The 14,315-nt window shown below is 53.2% G+C and overlaps 1 protein-coding gene across 1 annotated transcript; it reads right to left on the bottom strand.

The window, feature by feature from the left end:
• Window positions 1–1,844: 1,844 nt before the first annotated feature.
• On the bottom strand, window positions 1,845–11,342 carry CHRM4 (cholinergic receptor muscarinic 4). The gene is made up of 2 exons (XM_032949246.2): window positions 10,556–11,342; window positions 1,845–3,582 (listed from the first exon to the last, which is right to left on the bottom strand). Exon 2 carries the CDS (start codon window positions 3,513–3,515, stop codon window positions 1,860–1,862), a length of 1,656 nt encoding a protein of 551 aa, XP_032805137.1. The 5' UTR covers window positions 3,516–3,582; window positions 10,556–11,342; the 3' UTR covers window positions 1,845–1,859.
• Between the last annotated feature and the right edge of the window lie 2,973 nt (window positions 11,343–14,315).

The following is a 14,315-nucleotide window of genomic DNA, read 5'->3' as shown; positions in this document are numbered from 1 at the left end:
TATTGTGCCGTGAGCGATCTCGTACGGATTGGCGTTGGGATGGGTTTGTTGATGGTGGATGCTGGTAAAGTTGCTGGACTGCCTCGGTGTTTTGAATCCGCAATTGATTTCTGAAGCAAGCACGCGCACTGCCTCGCATCGCTGGCCAGAGTCTGGTAGGAGTGTAGGTGTACCCTGATTTGGAGCGGTGTATACACGGCATGCGTGTGTGTGTGTGTGTTTTTATCTGAGGAGCGGTAGTGCAGCGGCTAGCACGCTGCATTACAAATCTGGTGACCCAAGTTTGATTCCCGCTCACCGCCAACACCAGTGACGATTATTTCAACCGGTCCTGGGCCTCCCCTAGGTCGACTCGACCTCAAATGAGTACCTGGTGCGGTGCGTAATCATCGCCACCTGGGGAGACGAAGGCGGCCGGGCGTGGTTGCTGGCCACCCACCCCCTCGTGTGCCGTGTCGGCCTTATCGGTGCTACTCGCTAACTGCGCTAGCCCCAACAGTCTGTTCAGGCTATATGGGGCATCTCTGTCTTCGTGAGGTGGATGGACCTGATTGAGGTGTCCGTATCGTGGGGGGGGGGGGGGGCGGGGGGGGTATTGCCTGAGCAATGCCTGCACGGGGCGCCAGAGGCCGGGAGAGAGATTCTTCCGAAGTAATTGTGGCAATTTTCGGCCTAAAAAATTCGGTTGCGTGACGCAGTCGCCAGGTAATGACCTCCTTTTTTGACGCTACCATCACTCGCGGGGGGGGGGGGGGTGGTGGCGAGGGGAGAGGGGGGCCTTGATATTGCGCGCTATGCATCGAGACGGTGGAACGCCGTCTCTTCAAAATGCAACGACGCAAGGCCAATCTCGGGCTGGGTTTACTGACGATGCTCCTCGTCGCAAGAGACTCGTGGGAGCGTTGCGGTGGCCCCACAAACCCTTGGGCTGGGAGACGAGATAGCTAATGAGCCTTGCCACTGGCAAAAAAATATAAACACTGAATCTCTGTTGGGCTAATTTGTGTTCTTGAGCGTTTGCCTAATAAATCTCGAAGGCGGTGTGGCGGTTGCTATTCCTCCAAAGTAACAGATCAGACGCGCGCACGTTGTGTGTAGGTGTGTGTCTTGGTCACCCACCCCCTCGTGTACCGTGCCGGCCTTCATAGGTGCTCGCTAGCAGCCCCAAGCCCCGTGCGTCTCGTAAGGCTGACACGGGAGATCTATGCCTTTTTTTTCGATCTTGTCTTCGCGAGCACATAATGCATGGCGGACTATCATCAGTTGATGTAGTTGAGAGTTGGCTTTCTTTTAACGTTTAGTAAGGATGAACGTGAAGGTGCGGCATGGTGATGATGCACTCGAACTGAATCGAGCAATCGTGTCTGCCCATCCACTTCGACAGTTCCTTGTTGAAATATATAACGTAAGCACTCTATAGATATTTAAATATATAAACGCCTTGTAATTAAACACATCACCAAGTGTGATACACTTAATTGCACGTTCAGCTGAGGAATCTTTTGATATGAACAAAAATAGATAGTTTTTTTTTCTGCCGCGCGCACACGAACACACTTCGCGTGATATATATTGCACGTCAATTTTTTTTTGTTCTCTCCGACCTACCCTACGTAGAAAAAAATCTGCCTTTTTTTTTTAGTACCGGTAACACCACCCACACACACGAGATACTGAAGCGCTCTTGATATGTTTTCGAATATGAGCAACACTTGCGGCATGATACGAAAGGGGAGTAGGAGCGGGGGAGGGGTGCAAAAAGAGAAAGAGAGAGCACGTGGGAGAGAGATGGGGGGCGCCTCGCTCCAGATTGAATCTCTCGCCAACGACCTCGCGTCCAACCCCCCCCCCCCCCCCCCTCATCTGGCCTGCCCGATGTTTTTGTACTGGCACAGCAACAGGTGCTTGAACGTCTTCTTGAAAGTGGCGTTGCAGAGCGCATAGCACGCCGGGTTGATGGTGCTGTTGATGTAACACAGCCAGTAGCCGATTATCCAGACGGTGTTGGGCACGCACGAGCTGCAGAACGTGTTGATGAGCACCATCACGTTGTATGGCGTCCACGTGATGATGAAGGCCAGCAGGATGGCGAAGATGGTCCGCGTCACTTTCTTCTCGCGCGCCGCCGCCTGCCGCCGCTTGCGCACTTGGCTCCTGGCGATGTTGGCGAACTTCCTCGCCACGGGCGGCGCCGCCGCAGCCGCCGCCGCCGCTGCCGCCGCCACCGTCACCTTCTGTTTGCTCTCGGCGGACTTCGAATCGCCGTCTCCTGCGCTACCACTGCCGCCCCCTCCTCCTTCAACGCTGCCGGCGCCAGCAGCGGTGCCGTCGGCCTGCACCAGCTGCACCCGCGTGGAGCGGCCGTCGGCACCCTCCGCTTTCGTGACGACTTTTACTTTGGTCGCCTTCGACGGAGATGGCTTTCTGAGCGGCTTTGCGCCGCTGCAGTTGGGCAGCTGCTGAAGCACATCGTTCCCCAGCTCGTCCTTGTGATGAGAGGGCACGACGCTCAGGGACGTCGACTCGTTGGAGAGGTCCTTCTCCTCCAACTCCGCGCCCTTGTCGCCCTCGTTGCACTCCACCGTCCCGTTCTTGAACTTCCCCTGCTCGGGACGGACGCTGCTGGCGTTGTTCATCGCGGCTGCGGTGGCGATGGCGGCGGCGGCGGCGGTGGCAGCGGCGGCGGCGTTAGCGGCGTTAGCGGCGTTAACGGCGTTGGCCGTGGCGGTGGGCTCGCCGTTGTTTTTGCGGAACAACCTGCACTTGGTGAAGATGGCGAACCTGGGCTGCCGCTCTTTCTTGTTCTCCCTCTTGTGCTCTCTCCTCACGCGGCTCTTGCTCGCGTACGAGATGTGGATGTACAGCACTGTCATGATGACCACGGGCAGGTAGAAGGCCGCGATGGCCGTGCCGAAAGTCACCACGGGGTTCGAGAGGAACTGAATGGAGCACTCCTTCTCTGGCACCGTCCTCTTGCCCACGATGAATTGCCAAAAGAGAATAGCCGGCGCCCACAGGATGAACGAGAGGATCCACGCCGCGGCAATCATGAGCCCGGCCATTTTTGTCGTCCTCCTGGCCGGGTATGACAATGGTTTGGTCACGCAGAAGTAGCGGTCGAAGCTGATGATGAGCAGGTTCATGACGGACGCGTTGCTCACCACGTAATCCAGAGCGAGCCACAGGTCGCACACGACCGCGCCGAGCGGCCACTCGCCCACGATGATGTACATGGTGTAGAGGTTCATGGAAAACGCGCCGATGAAAAAGTCCGCGCATGCCAGGCTGAAGAGGAAGTAATTGTTGACCGTCTTGAGCTGCCTGTTGACCTTGATGGAGAGCATCACCAGGATGTTGCCCACCACCGTGACAAGGCTCAGCGAGCCGGCCACTATGGCGATGAGCACCTCCTCCACGGTCTTGTTGAAGTTGCTGCTGTAGGCGGCGTCGCCGCTCGGCGAGGTCGCGTTGGTCGAATTCGCGCCCGATGCGTTGTGGAGCGCGTCGCTGTCCATGGTGCTGGCAGAGCTCTTTGAGGCCCGGGCAAGCGCCGGGGGTTGAGTACAACGGACTCCAATGACCCTAGGCAAGCCAGTACAAATGACAGCAAGGACAAAGATCTCCCGGTATGGCCTTTAACGGAATGCCGGGGCAAGTTATGTTAGCGAGCACACACAAGCACATTCAGATATATAAATACACACACACAAAACAAAGACGAACATCTCCACGATAGCTTGAACAGGCTGTTGGGGCACGTGCTGTTCGCGAACACTAAGTTTGTCCAGCACAGCCCACCAGGGGATGGTGTGGCTAAATATTACACCTGGCCGCCTTTGTCTTCCCAGTGCTGGCGCTTACACACCACACCACTACTAATTTCAGGCTGAGTTAAGCTAGGGGAGGCCCAGCTCCGGTTCAGATGTGCGGCACTGATGTTGACTGAGCGGGCATCGAACGCCGGGTTCGTAGCGCAGTGCGCTAACCACTACACTACCGCTCCCCAGACACACATACGCACGTGCGCGCGCACGTGCACATGTGCAGATGCGCAGAGCTATAGAGCGACACATGCACACAATTCAAAGATGAACATTCACACAGCCACAGCGACACGCACATTTCCCGATTTATTTAGATTCTCACAGGGCGCATACGCACACACGAGATGCTGCGTTTAGCCGTATACAGTAGACTGTTGAGGCAAGTGCCGTTTGCAAAACACTCGTTAAACAAACGCAAGCACTCCGTGCGAAAAGTGCAACGTTCTGCGGCTGCCTTTGTTTTCCCACCGTTCTGATGTTCACACGCGCGCACCAAATACTTGTATTAGCGCCGAAACGACCTGGGGGGGAAAGAAGGTTGGGTGGTGGTGGCTGGGGGGGGGGGAGGTGGAGGTGGTGGGGGGGGGGGGTCCCACAATAGGGAGGGTCCCAGAAAAAACTTCTTAAGATGCCACTTTTCAGTTTCAGTTTATTTATTTTGGTATAGCCCTGTGAGCCATTCGGCTCTTGAATCGGGTGCAGCCACAACAAACAAACAAACAAAAACACGAACAAGAAAAACATCTTAAAGTGACTATGTGACTGTGCAAACAGAAAATCCATGAAAAAAAAACATCAAAATATTCCTGAAAAAAAGCACCGTACACCAACGCTGTGTGCAAAAAATCCCAGTGGGATGCAAGTCAAACAAAAACAGCAACCACAATAAAACTTAGATTAAGGCCATCAGTCTAACTCCGTACTACAACAAAACAAACATGTCCAAACCAAAAAAACGTTTTGAAATCACCAAAAATAAAGCCATAATTGCAATGTAACAGTGAACACAGGGACTGTGACCGAATTTTTACAATAAACTACATAAATAACATGTAACACCAAATCCTAGAGCCATAGCTGGCTGCATGAGTTACTCCATAACAACAGAAGCATCAGTCGGAGTATCAAATTTTTCAATGCACCTTTAAGATCACAACGCTAAATAAAAAAAAAACAGATGATGCTTTGCAGCGTCATCCGGAGCGAAACATTTTATTTTATTTTACGCCAATGAATAGCAGTGGCATCTAGGGGTGTACAACCCCTCTAGAGCAGTTTTGAGAGAAGATCTCATTGGTAGCGATTCCAGTTGCAGTTTATTGGCAATAGCATTCCAGACCCTGGGGGCATCAATAGCAAAGGCCCTTCCTCCAGTTTTTGTACGGCAATAGGGAATGTGAAGCTGGTAAATGAGCGAAGACCTGAGGTCAAATTTGTTCTTTGAAACAGAGAGGAGATCCAGCAGGTAGTCTGCGGATTTTTTTGTAAGTACATCGTGAATAAATAGATCTGGTGCACAAGCCGTCGAACATTAAGAGATGTTAAGTTTCACCCAATGTAGAGATCAGTGGTGAGTCAGTTCAATCTTAAGGCCGAGTGATAGATGGAATCAAGCTTCTTCACTACAGTACTTGGGGCTGATTTATACACGATGTCACAGTAAATTTTGATTTAAAGCTTTCGTGACTGCAGTCACAGTAGTCAAGTAGAGGCAGTATGGTAGCTTTTATCATTCCAAACGGAACATTGGGGGGAATCAATGCTTGTGTCGATAAGGAAAACCAATTTTTATTTTTGTCTTTTTATCAATATAATCAATGTAATCTTTAAAATTCAGTTTTGAATCCAGATGACCCCAAGATACTTATAGATCTTGACTTGCTCTATTTGATAATTATTTAAGGAATGTAATTGGGGAAAAATGACTTCCTGCTTTAGTCCTGGTGAGAAGCATAGCACCTTGGTTTTGGAGGTATTCAGGACTAGTTTAAGAGCAACTAGCTGATGTTGTAGTTTGTTGAAATCACCCTGTAGCTTAGCAATCACGTCATCCGGAGAGCGGCCAGTAGGAATCAGTATCGTGTCATCTGCAAAAAGATTTACCCTGGAATGATCCAGGTCAGTGCCCAAGTCATTGACATAACGAGAGAACAAAAGGGGGCCGAGGATGGAACCCTGTGGAACCCCTTTTGTTATCTTAACATTGCTTGACCTCCAACCATCTGTGACTACAGTTTGGGTGCGAGAAAAGAGGTAATTTTGTAACCATTTTACTGCGTTTTCGGAAAAACCGAGGCAACTTAGTTTACTAAGCAGGGTGTTGTGGTCTACTGTATCAAATGCTTTGGACAGGTCTAGAAAAAGACAGGCACAGTACTGCTTATTATTAAGGCTACTGTAAATGTGATTCAGAGAGTCTAATGCAGCAGATGTGGTGCTGTATTTTTTTCGGAACCCAGATTGTTTTAGATGTAGTAGATTGTTGGTGGACAGGAAACTGCTAATTTGGTAGGTCAATAATTAAAAAAAAAAAATCATCAACGGGGACAAAATTGAGATAGGTCGGTAGTTATTTGGATCATCTTTAGGGCCCCCTTTGTGAAGTGGACGAACATAGGAATGTTTCCATTCTAGAGGAACTGATGCTTCTTTGATGGACAGGTTGAAAATATGGGCTATAGGTTTGTATATTAGGTGACCAACAGTTAGTAGAGCAAAGACGGGAATACTATCTGCTCCGGTAGAGGAGGACCCTTTGAGATAGGACAGTTGTTTCAGAACATTACTTTCGTGGATTGGCTGGAAACTAAATTCGTTTAATGTTTGGACAGGGGTGTAGGAATTTGCATGAGCAGGGGTGACTCCCAATACATTATCAAAAAGATTACCAGCTTCAGAAAAATGAAGGTTAAAATTGTCTGAAAAATATTCCCCATTTCGGTTAAGCTCCACCGGCAGATTGTCTGTTTTGGATGCCTTTTCGATACGTTTGATTGTTCTCAGGAACGTAAATGCCACTGCGTACAAACCACGTCCCTATTCCAGAGCACGGCAGCCCTAACTCAAATTGACCTCTTTTTTAATACACTGACAGGAAACTGCACAAAAATGCTGGGTAATCACGGATTTTTTTCTTATTTATTACTCGCATAGATGTTGTAACTAATCGTACGCTCGCCTAATTCCACAAAGTCTCGCAAATGTTATAAATAGGTGAAATAATACATTGATAAAATTGATCTGAGCCTGCATATTAAATGGGGGGGGGGGGGGGGGTGGATGGAACGGTGGCGCAGCAATCGGCGCGAATGCGCCCAATGAAGCCGGTCACGCTTGAGTTCGATTCCCGACCACGGCTATCATCAAGTGTCCAGCGATATCTAAACACGTCTTGTTGTGGGTCACCCCCCCCCCACCTTTATCAACCACGCACTGACCACCGTGGTGAAGTATGGTCGAACCATCTCCTACGATCCCACCACACACCACTCCACGGCTATCCCCACCACACACCACTCCACGGCTATCCCCACCACACACCACTCCACGACTATCCCCACCACACACCACTCCACGACTATCCCACCACACACCACTCCACGACTATCCCCACCACACACCACTCCACGACTATCCCCACCACACACCACTCCACGACTATCCCACCACACACCACTCCACGACTATCCCCGCCACACACCACTCCACGACTATCCCCACCACACACCACTCCACGACTATCCCACCACACACCACTCCACGACTATCCCCACCACACACCACTCCACGACTATCCCCACCACACACCACTCCACGACTATCCCCACTACACACCACTCCACGACTATCCCACCACACACCACTCCACGACTATCCCCGCCACACACCACTCCACGACTATCCCTACCACACATCACTCCACGACTATCCCCACCACACACCACTCCACGACTATCCCCACCACACACCACTCCACGACTATCCCCACCACACACCACTCCACGACTATCCCACCACACACCACTCCACGACTATCCCCGCCACACACCACTCCACGACTATCCCTACCACACATCACTCCACGACTATCCCCACCACACACCACTCCACGACTATCCCCACCACACACCACTCCACGACTATCCCCACCACAGACCACTCCACGACTTTCCCACCACACACCACTCCACGACTATCCCCGCCACACACCACTCCACGACTATCCCCACCACACACCACTCCACGACTATCCCACCATACACCACTCCACGACTATCCCCACCACACACCACTCCACGACTATCCCCACCACACACCACTCCACGACTATCCCACCACACACCACTCCACGACTATCCCCACCACACACCACTCCACGACTATCCCCACCACAGACCACTCCACGACTTTCCCACCACACACCACTCCACGACTATCCCACCACACACCACTCCACGACTATCCCACCACACACCACTCCACGACTATCCCCACCACACACCACTCCACGACTATCCCCACCACACACCACTCCACGACTATCCCTACCACACATCACTCCACGACTATCCCCACCACACACCACTCCACGACTATCTCCACCACACACCACTCCAAGACTATCCCCACCACACACCACTCCACGACTATCCCCACCACACACCACTCCAAGACTATCCCCACCACACACCACTCCACGACTATCCCCACCACACACCACTCCACGACTATCCCCACCACACACCACTCCACGACTTTCCCACCACACACCACTCCACGACTATCCCCACCACACACCACTCCACGACTTTCCCACCACACACCACTCCACGACTATCCCCACCACACACCACTCCACGACTTTCCCACCACACACCACTCCACGACTATCCCCACCACACACCACTCCATGACTATCCCACCACACACCACTCCACGACTTTCCCACCACACACCACTCCACGACTATCCCCACCACACACCACTCCATGACTATCCCACCACACACCACTCCACGACTTTCCCACCACACACCACTCCACGACTATCCCCACCACACACCACTCCACGACTAACACTGCGTGGGGAGGGCATTCGCCCAGCAGATTTACTTAAGGGAGCTGCACATCACCATCATCATATTAGCAATTACCACTTTAGACAGCGACGTACTGTTACCATTTACGACGGTTTACGCTTAAACAATGAGCAAACAAATACATAACGGTACTTTAATATTTCCATGAAACGCCTCCTCCGATAATTTACACGTTCTCTTCAGTTGCTTACATTTGACGAATGCACGATCGTATCGATCTCAGGCTCCCGTTAGATCGACGCTGTTTACAGCAAATCGGTTTCTCCTCGTGGCGAGGCATTAACGAGCTGGAGGGGGGGGGGGGGGGGGTGGGAGAGTCGTTAATCACCCTAATGTACAGACCCGCACACACTATGCAAGTCATCATCGATCAATAGCCAATGGGATCCACCCACCCATCCCCCCCCCCCCACCCCCCGCGAAGAGAGGTCCCACCAGATCTCCATGCGGGGCTACCCAGGTCCGGCGCGACCTCCGAGTGTCCCGCCACGCAAGGCAAGATCCCCTCCCCCGTATAGCCTCACAGACGTTGTTTATTTTGAAACAAGGGCTGTTAGCGAGTAGCGCCTAATGAAGGCCGGCACGGCACACGAAGAAGGGGCGAGTGGCCGGCACCACGCCCGGCCGCCTTCGCCTCCCTCGTTGCGATGTTTACACCACCGCACTCATTCGAGGCCGATTCGACGTAGGGGAAAGCCCAGGATCGGTTCAGATAATCTTCTCCTGGTATTGGCTGGCCGTTAGCGGGAATCGAACTCGGGTCGCTGGGTTCATAGCGCAGAAGCGATAACCGCTACACGACCGCTCCACACACACGTAAACGCGCGCGTCCCAATGCGCCAAGGCCATCAGCGGTAGACGGAACATTGCCTGTCGGCTGCGAGGATTGTGCGCTTCTATGAACGCATTAACGTCTCCGATCCCATAAAGCCGGTGTATTAATGTGCAGTGTGGTGGTTAATTAATCGTTATTCGTGACTCGCTGGTCGCAGAGAGAGCGATGGATGCTGCGTAATGAACCCGGTTCGCAGAGTTCAATTTCTGGCCACGCGTAATTTTCGTGGCGGGCGGTCCACAACCGGTTCGGAGTGATATCTAAAACGGTCCTGGTTACTTACACCTTTAACTACCCACCCCCGCCCCCGCACTCCCAACTGCCTACACCAACCCGCACTGACCAGATTGGTGAAGTATGGTTATACAGCACCCATGACCCACACAGCGTTGAGGGTAGGTGAGCTTCGTTCAGGTCCCAGAATTGTATTAACAAGGACAGTGATTTACGCGCGGTTGTAGACGCTTACGAGCTACGCTCATCTCGAGCTAGTACCCACGGCATTTTCGCTTTTAATGTGTTTTGTGTTCGACGAGCGAAATCGGTGCGTAGATCAACTGCGATTAAACTCTGTCCGAATTTTGAAATCGCCCTTGAATTTGTCGGAACGCGCGTAGTGCAGAGAGAGAGAGCGAGCGATCGAGGCGCGCTCGCTCACGACAACAGGTGTTACCGGCGGCGCAGGAAGCGCGATCCGCGGCGTTGCTAAGTTGCTCACCTCGGATCGACGAAGTAATGCATTTATTAATTTAATCACCGGTGCCAGGAAAATTCCGACCTTGAAGACAATGGACTCACCTCGCTGCGCCTCGTCCGACGCGACAGGTGGCGATGATGGGACGAACGCGATGTCGGATGGGGCTCCCCCAGTGCCCTCCTGCTCCTCCCCTCCCTCCTCCTCCTCTCCGTGTCTACGATGCTTTCTGTCTCTCTTCGTGCTCTCGCTCCTACGTGGAGCTCCCTCCAATGCGCAGCCAGGACGATGGGACACAGAGCGATGCCGCCGCGGTCTTTAACGTCGCTGTTTGACCCAAGCGCAGCCCATCCCGTGCGCCGCCTCGCGTCACCGCCGCCGCTCTTGGCATCTGGGTGGCACGTGGGCAGCGGGCGACTCCTCCACGTGGCATGGGGAAAACCTTATTATTATTATCCCTTTCCTTCAAGGCTTGACGCGACAGCATCTGGCAGCCAGGGCTTGCGCATCGCGGTGGCAGGAGAGGACGGCTATGAAGGGAAGGTCGTGCGCAGATCTATTAAGCGGCGGCAGTGGCATGTGTGTGTGTGAGCGCGTCTGGTTATAAGCGCGAGAGGGCTCGCTGGTGCGTGCTGCCCGTGAAGCTTCGTTAGCGGCGGAGTTGTGGCGCCGGCGAGGGGAGCGCTCGACCGCTACCCGAGCATGTGCGCGTGTGTGGTGTGGAAATGCACAAGCGGTGCTCTCTGGATAAAAAGAAGAGCCACGCTGTCGCGTCACGGAGCCACCGAGCCAATGGAGTGGTAGCTACGAGCCAGGGGAACGAGAGAACGACCACAACGCGTCACCCTCTCTCCTCTCCCTCGCGAGCTCCCCACCCCGTCCACCACCACCATCACGACACCTCGACAAGACCCCCCCCCATCAACCCCTCTCCCAACTACCCACCCACTCGTCTCTCCCTCCCTCTGTCCGTTATCCCCCCTCCCCCCCAGTCAACAGTCTGCTGCGTGCCACCCCCCCCCCCCCCGCCTCTATTACCAACGTTATCACAGCGACACGGTCCACTATTTCCATTGAGCGGCTCTCCGTGGGGTTATCCTTGCTCTTCCCCGTTCACCCGTCTCTGCAAACCCCCCGGTCCCATTGTCCGTCTCTCTTCACCCGTGTCTGCCTCCCTCCGTCTCTCCTCGTCCTCGTCTCTGCTGCACCACGATTTCTCTCAACCCCCCTCCCCAGCCCGCTCCGTCTCTCTGATCACCCATCTGACGTTCCCTCGCCAGATTCTGCACACCTTATATCGCTCCTCCACGCTCGTCTCGCCTCTTCACCCGTCTCTGCTGACCCTCGCCTCATTTCCCGGTCTCTCTTCACCGGCGTCCTCCTCCTCGTCGTCCGTCATCCTCGTCTCATCATCATCTTCCTCGTCTCTCACACCCCCCCCTCCCACGCCACTCCTCGCCCAAGTCGCCACACGCCGTATCGCTCCTCCACGCTCGTCTCGCCACACTCGCCCCTGCTCGGCCGTCGTCCCACGGCGGAGGCCTCTGACCCCCCCCCCCCGCCTCCACACGCCGTGGCGATGCAACAACCGTTCTGAATGGTCACGAAGGCGCTGGCTGAGCAGGGACTGCGTCTCATCCACCAGAGATCTCGGCACATGTAAACACAAACACATATAGCGCAGACTCGATCATTGCCTCGTGTGGACTACCGTGTCTACGTTCCGAGCTAGCTGTAGAACAGTTTGAACAATCGGAGTGAGTTTTGGATGCATTGGACTGTATGCCGATACCATTTGAGGGGGGTGGGGGGAAGTAGGAATCCAGTAGCTAACGATTCTCAATCGCACCAACACGATTCGATTAATTGTATCGTCACGAATCTTGATTTGAAGCTTTCGTGACTGCAGGAATCCATACTCTTTGGTTCTTTCGGTAAAGTCACGTAGGTAGAAAAAATAATAATAGATCACGACGTTTCGATCGCAACACAATGCTGAGGACGACCGCTTGTGTTGCGATCGAAACGTTGTGATCTATTATTATTATTTGTATCGTCACGATCTAAGTAATAGATTGTTTTTGACTAATTCGCACGCTTTCGTTTTGTATCGTTCCTTCTTGTTCAATTCATTTCGTTCCCCGTTATCTCCTCGGGGGGGGGGGGGGGGGGTTATAGCGATGCCCATGCAGTCATTGTTAACGCAAGCCGAGTCGTCGGTCTGTGCGGCCTCGGGTTGACGGCGCAGCTCGCGCGCGTGAGGGTACCAATGGACTCGTCGATGGATGATAGTTGGAGGTGAGCAGGAGCAGACCTCGCAGATCGACGTGGACGTGTCGACGAGGAGCTTGAACCATCACGCCAACTCGGATCATCCTCGCAGCAGCGGCGGTGGCTGTTGGCTGACCATTGCACGCTTTCGGATGACACCCTCTCTGGACGTCTGGAACGCTCTTCCTTCCGATATTGGGAAGCCACCGGAGCTGTACACTTTTAAATCATCGTCGAGATTGACAAACTCATTCCTTTAGAACTGCTTTTTGAGTTTAGTTTGCCCCCCCCCCTTGCACCTCGATTAGCACGGTTGGCCTCATACGGTGCGAAATAAGTTCAACATACACCCATTTGGCCGACTCCTTCACGATGGCCAGTACTTCTTGGAAGGGGTTGGGAGTACCCGCATTTTACCTCCATCGGACGTGACCTGCCGATTTAATTAACTGTCGCGAGGTAGCCATTTACACTGGTGGGTGGATACGAGCCAGCGGTGGCAGGATTTAAGAATCCTGCCAGCGCCATCGATTCAACCACTGCCATCGGTCGATGGGGGAATCGAACCCTGCCACCGATGGCTTCATGAACCCTATAAAATACCACGACGTTATCGTCATTATTGTTTACTACAGGGATCATGAGTGTCGCTCTGCATTCAATTCCGTTCCGTGCTCCGGCCATCCGAGCTCCCCCGCTCCTCCTCCTTCACCGTACGGCCCAGAATCCGCGGGGCTCGCCCCGAAACGTCAGCGCCACCTCGGGAGACGCACCCCGCGGGGACACGCGCGTCCCAGATAATTGCCTCGCTGCAGGAGAAGATGACATTTCGGAAAGATTGCGCCACTAAATTGCTCGCTGTCCGCGGCAGAATTCGGTTATGCAACGTGCAGGAGAGGGCATTTTGGTATATTGTCACGCTCTGTAAATGTACCCCGGTGGACTGGTGAGGCACAGTGTGTTGAGTTTGGGGATTGCGCTATGAACCCGGCGACATAGAGTTTGCTCCCAAAGTCACGGCTCTCATCAGTGGTGAATCATATCTGTAGTGGACCTAGCGCTGCCCCCTCTTCCCCCCCCCCCCCAAATCCCTTCACCACCATCCCAACCTTTCCCCCCTTAACCAACCCGACATGACCAGCGTAGTGAAGTAGACTCAAACAATCCATCAGACCAAAAACGTTGCGGCGAGGCCCCCATCTTAGAATATATTGACCAGTGGATGCTGTAATTGTTGTTGTGTTCACGACTGTATGATTTCTGTGCGCTATTGGATGAGTCGTACGCTGTGAACCCGACTACTCGAGGAGTTTGATTTCAGGGCCACGGCTGACATCAGCGGTGAGTGCTTTATTTGAACACGCCCTGGGATCCCCTGCCCACTTCAACCCGCACGCGCCAAACGTGGTGAACTATGGTCTCAACAATCCAGCAGTGGATCGAGCAAGCAGTGTGCACGTGGTTTTGTTGTTATGAAGTACCGTATTTTCCTGGTTTTGATACGACGGTGCAGACAGACGCACCCCTACCCCCAAACAAAAAGTTGAGTCCGGTGTCAATTAAATTATAAAGACCTGGTCACAGGATTATTAG

This window comes from Petromyzon marinus, chromosome 7 (genome assembly GCF_048934315.1).
Source record: "Petromyzon marinus isolate PM22_M1 ecotype Great Lakes invasive population chromosome 7, UKy_Petmar_22M1.pri1.0, whole genome shotgun sequence".
Classification (NCBI taxonomy): Eukaryota; Metazoa; Chordata; class Hyperoartia; order Petromyzontiformes; family Petromyzontidae; genus Petromyzon; species Petromyzon marinus.
The sequence above is the reverse complement of the archived record's forward strand: the minus strand, read 5'-3'. Positions and strand labels throughout refer to the sequence as shown.

Excerpts from the sequence above, each read along its gene's own strand:
- CHRM4 (XM_032949246.2), bottom strand. The coding sequence starts at position 3,515 with ATGGACAGCGACGCGCTCCACAACGCATCGGGCGCGAATTCGACCAAC.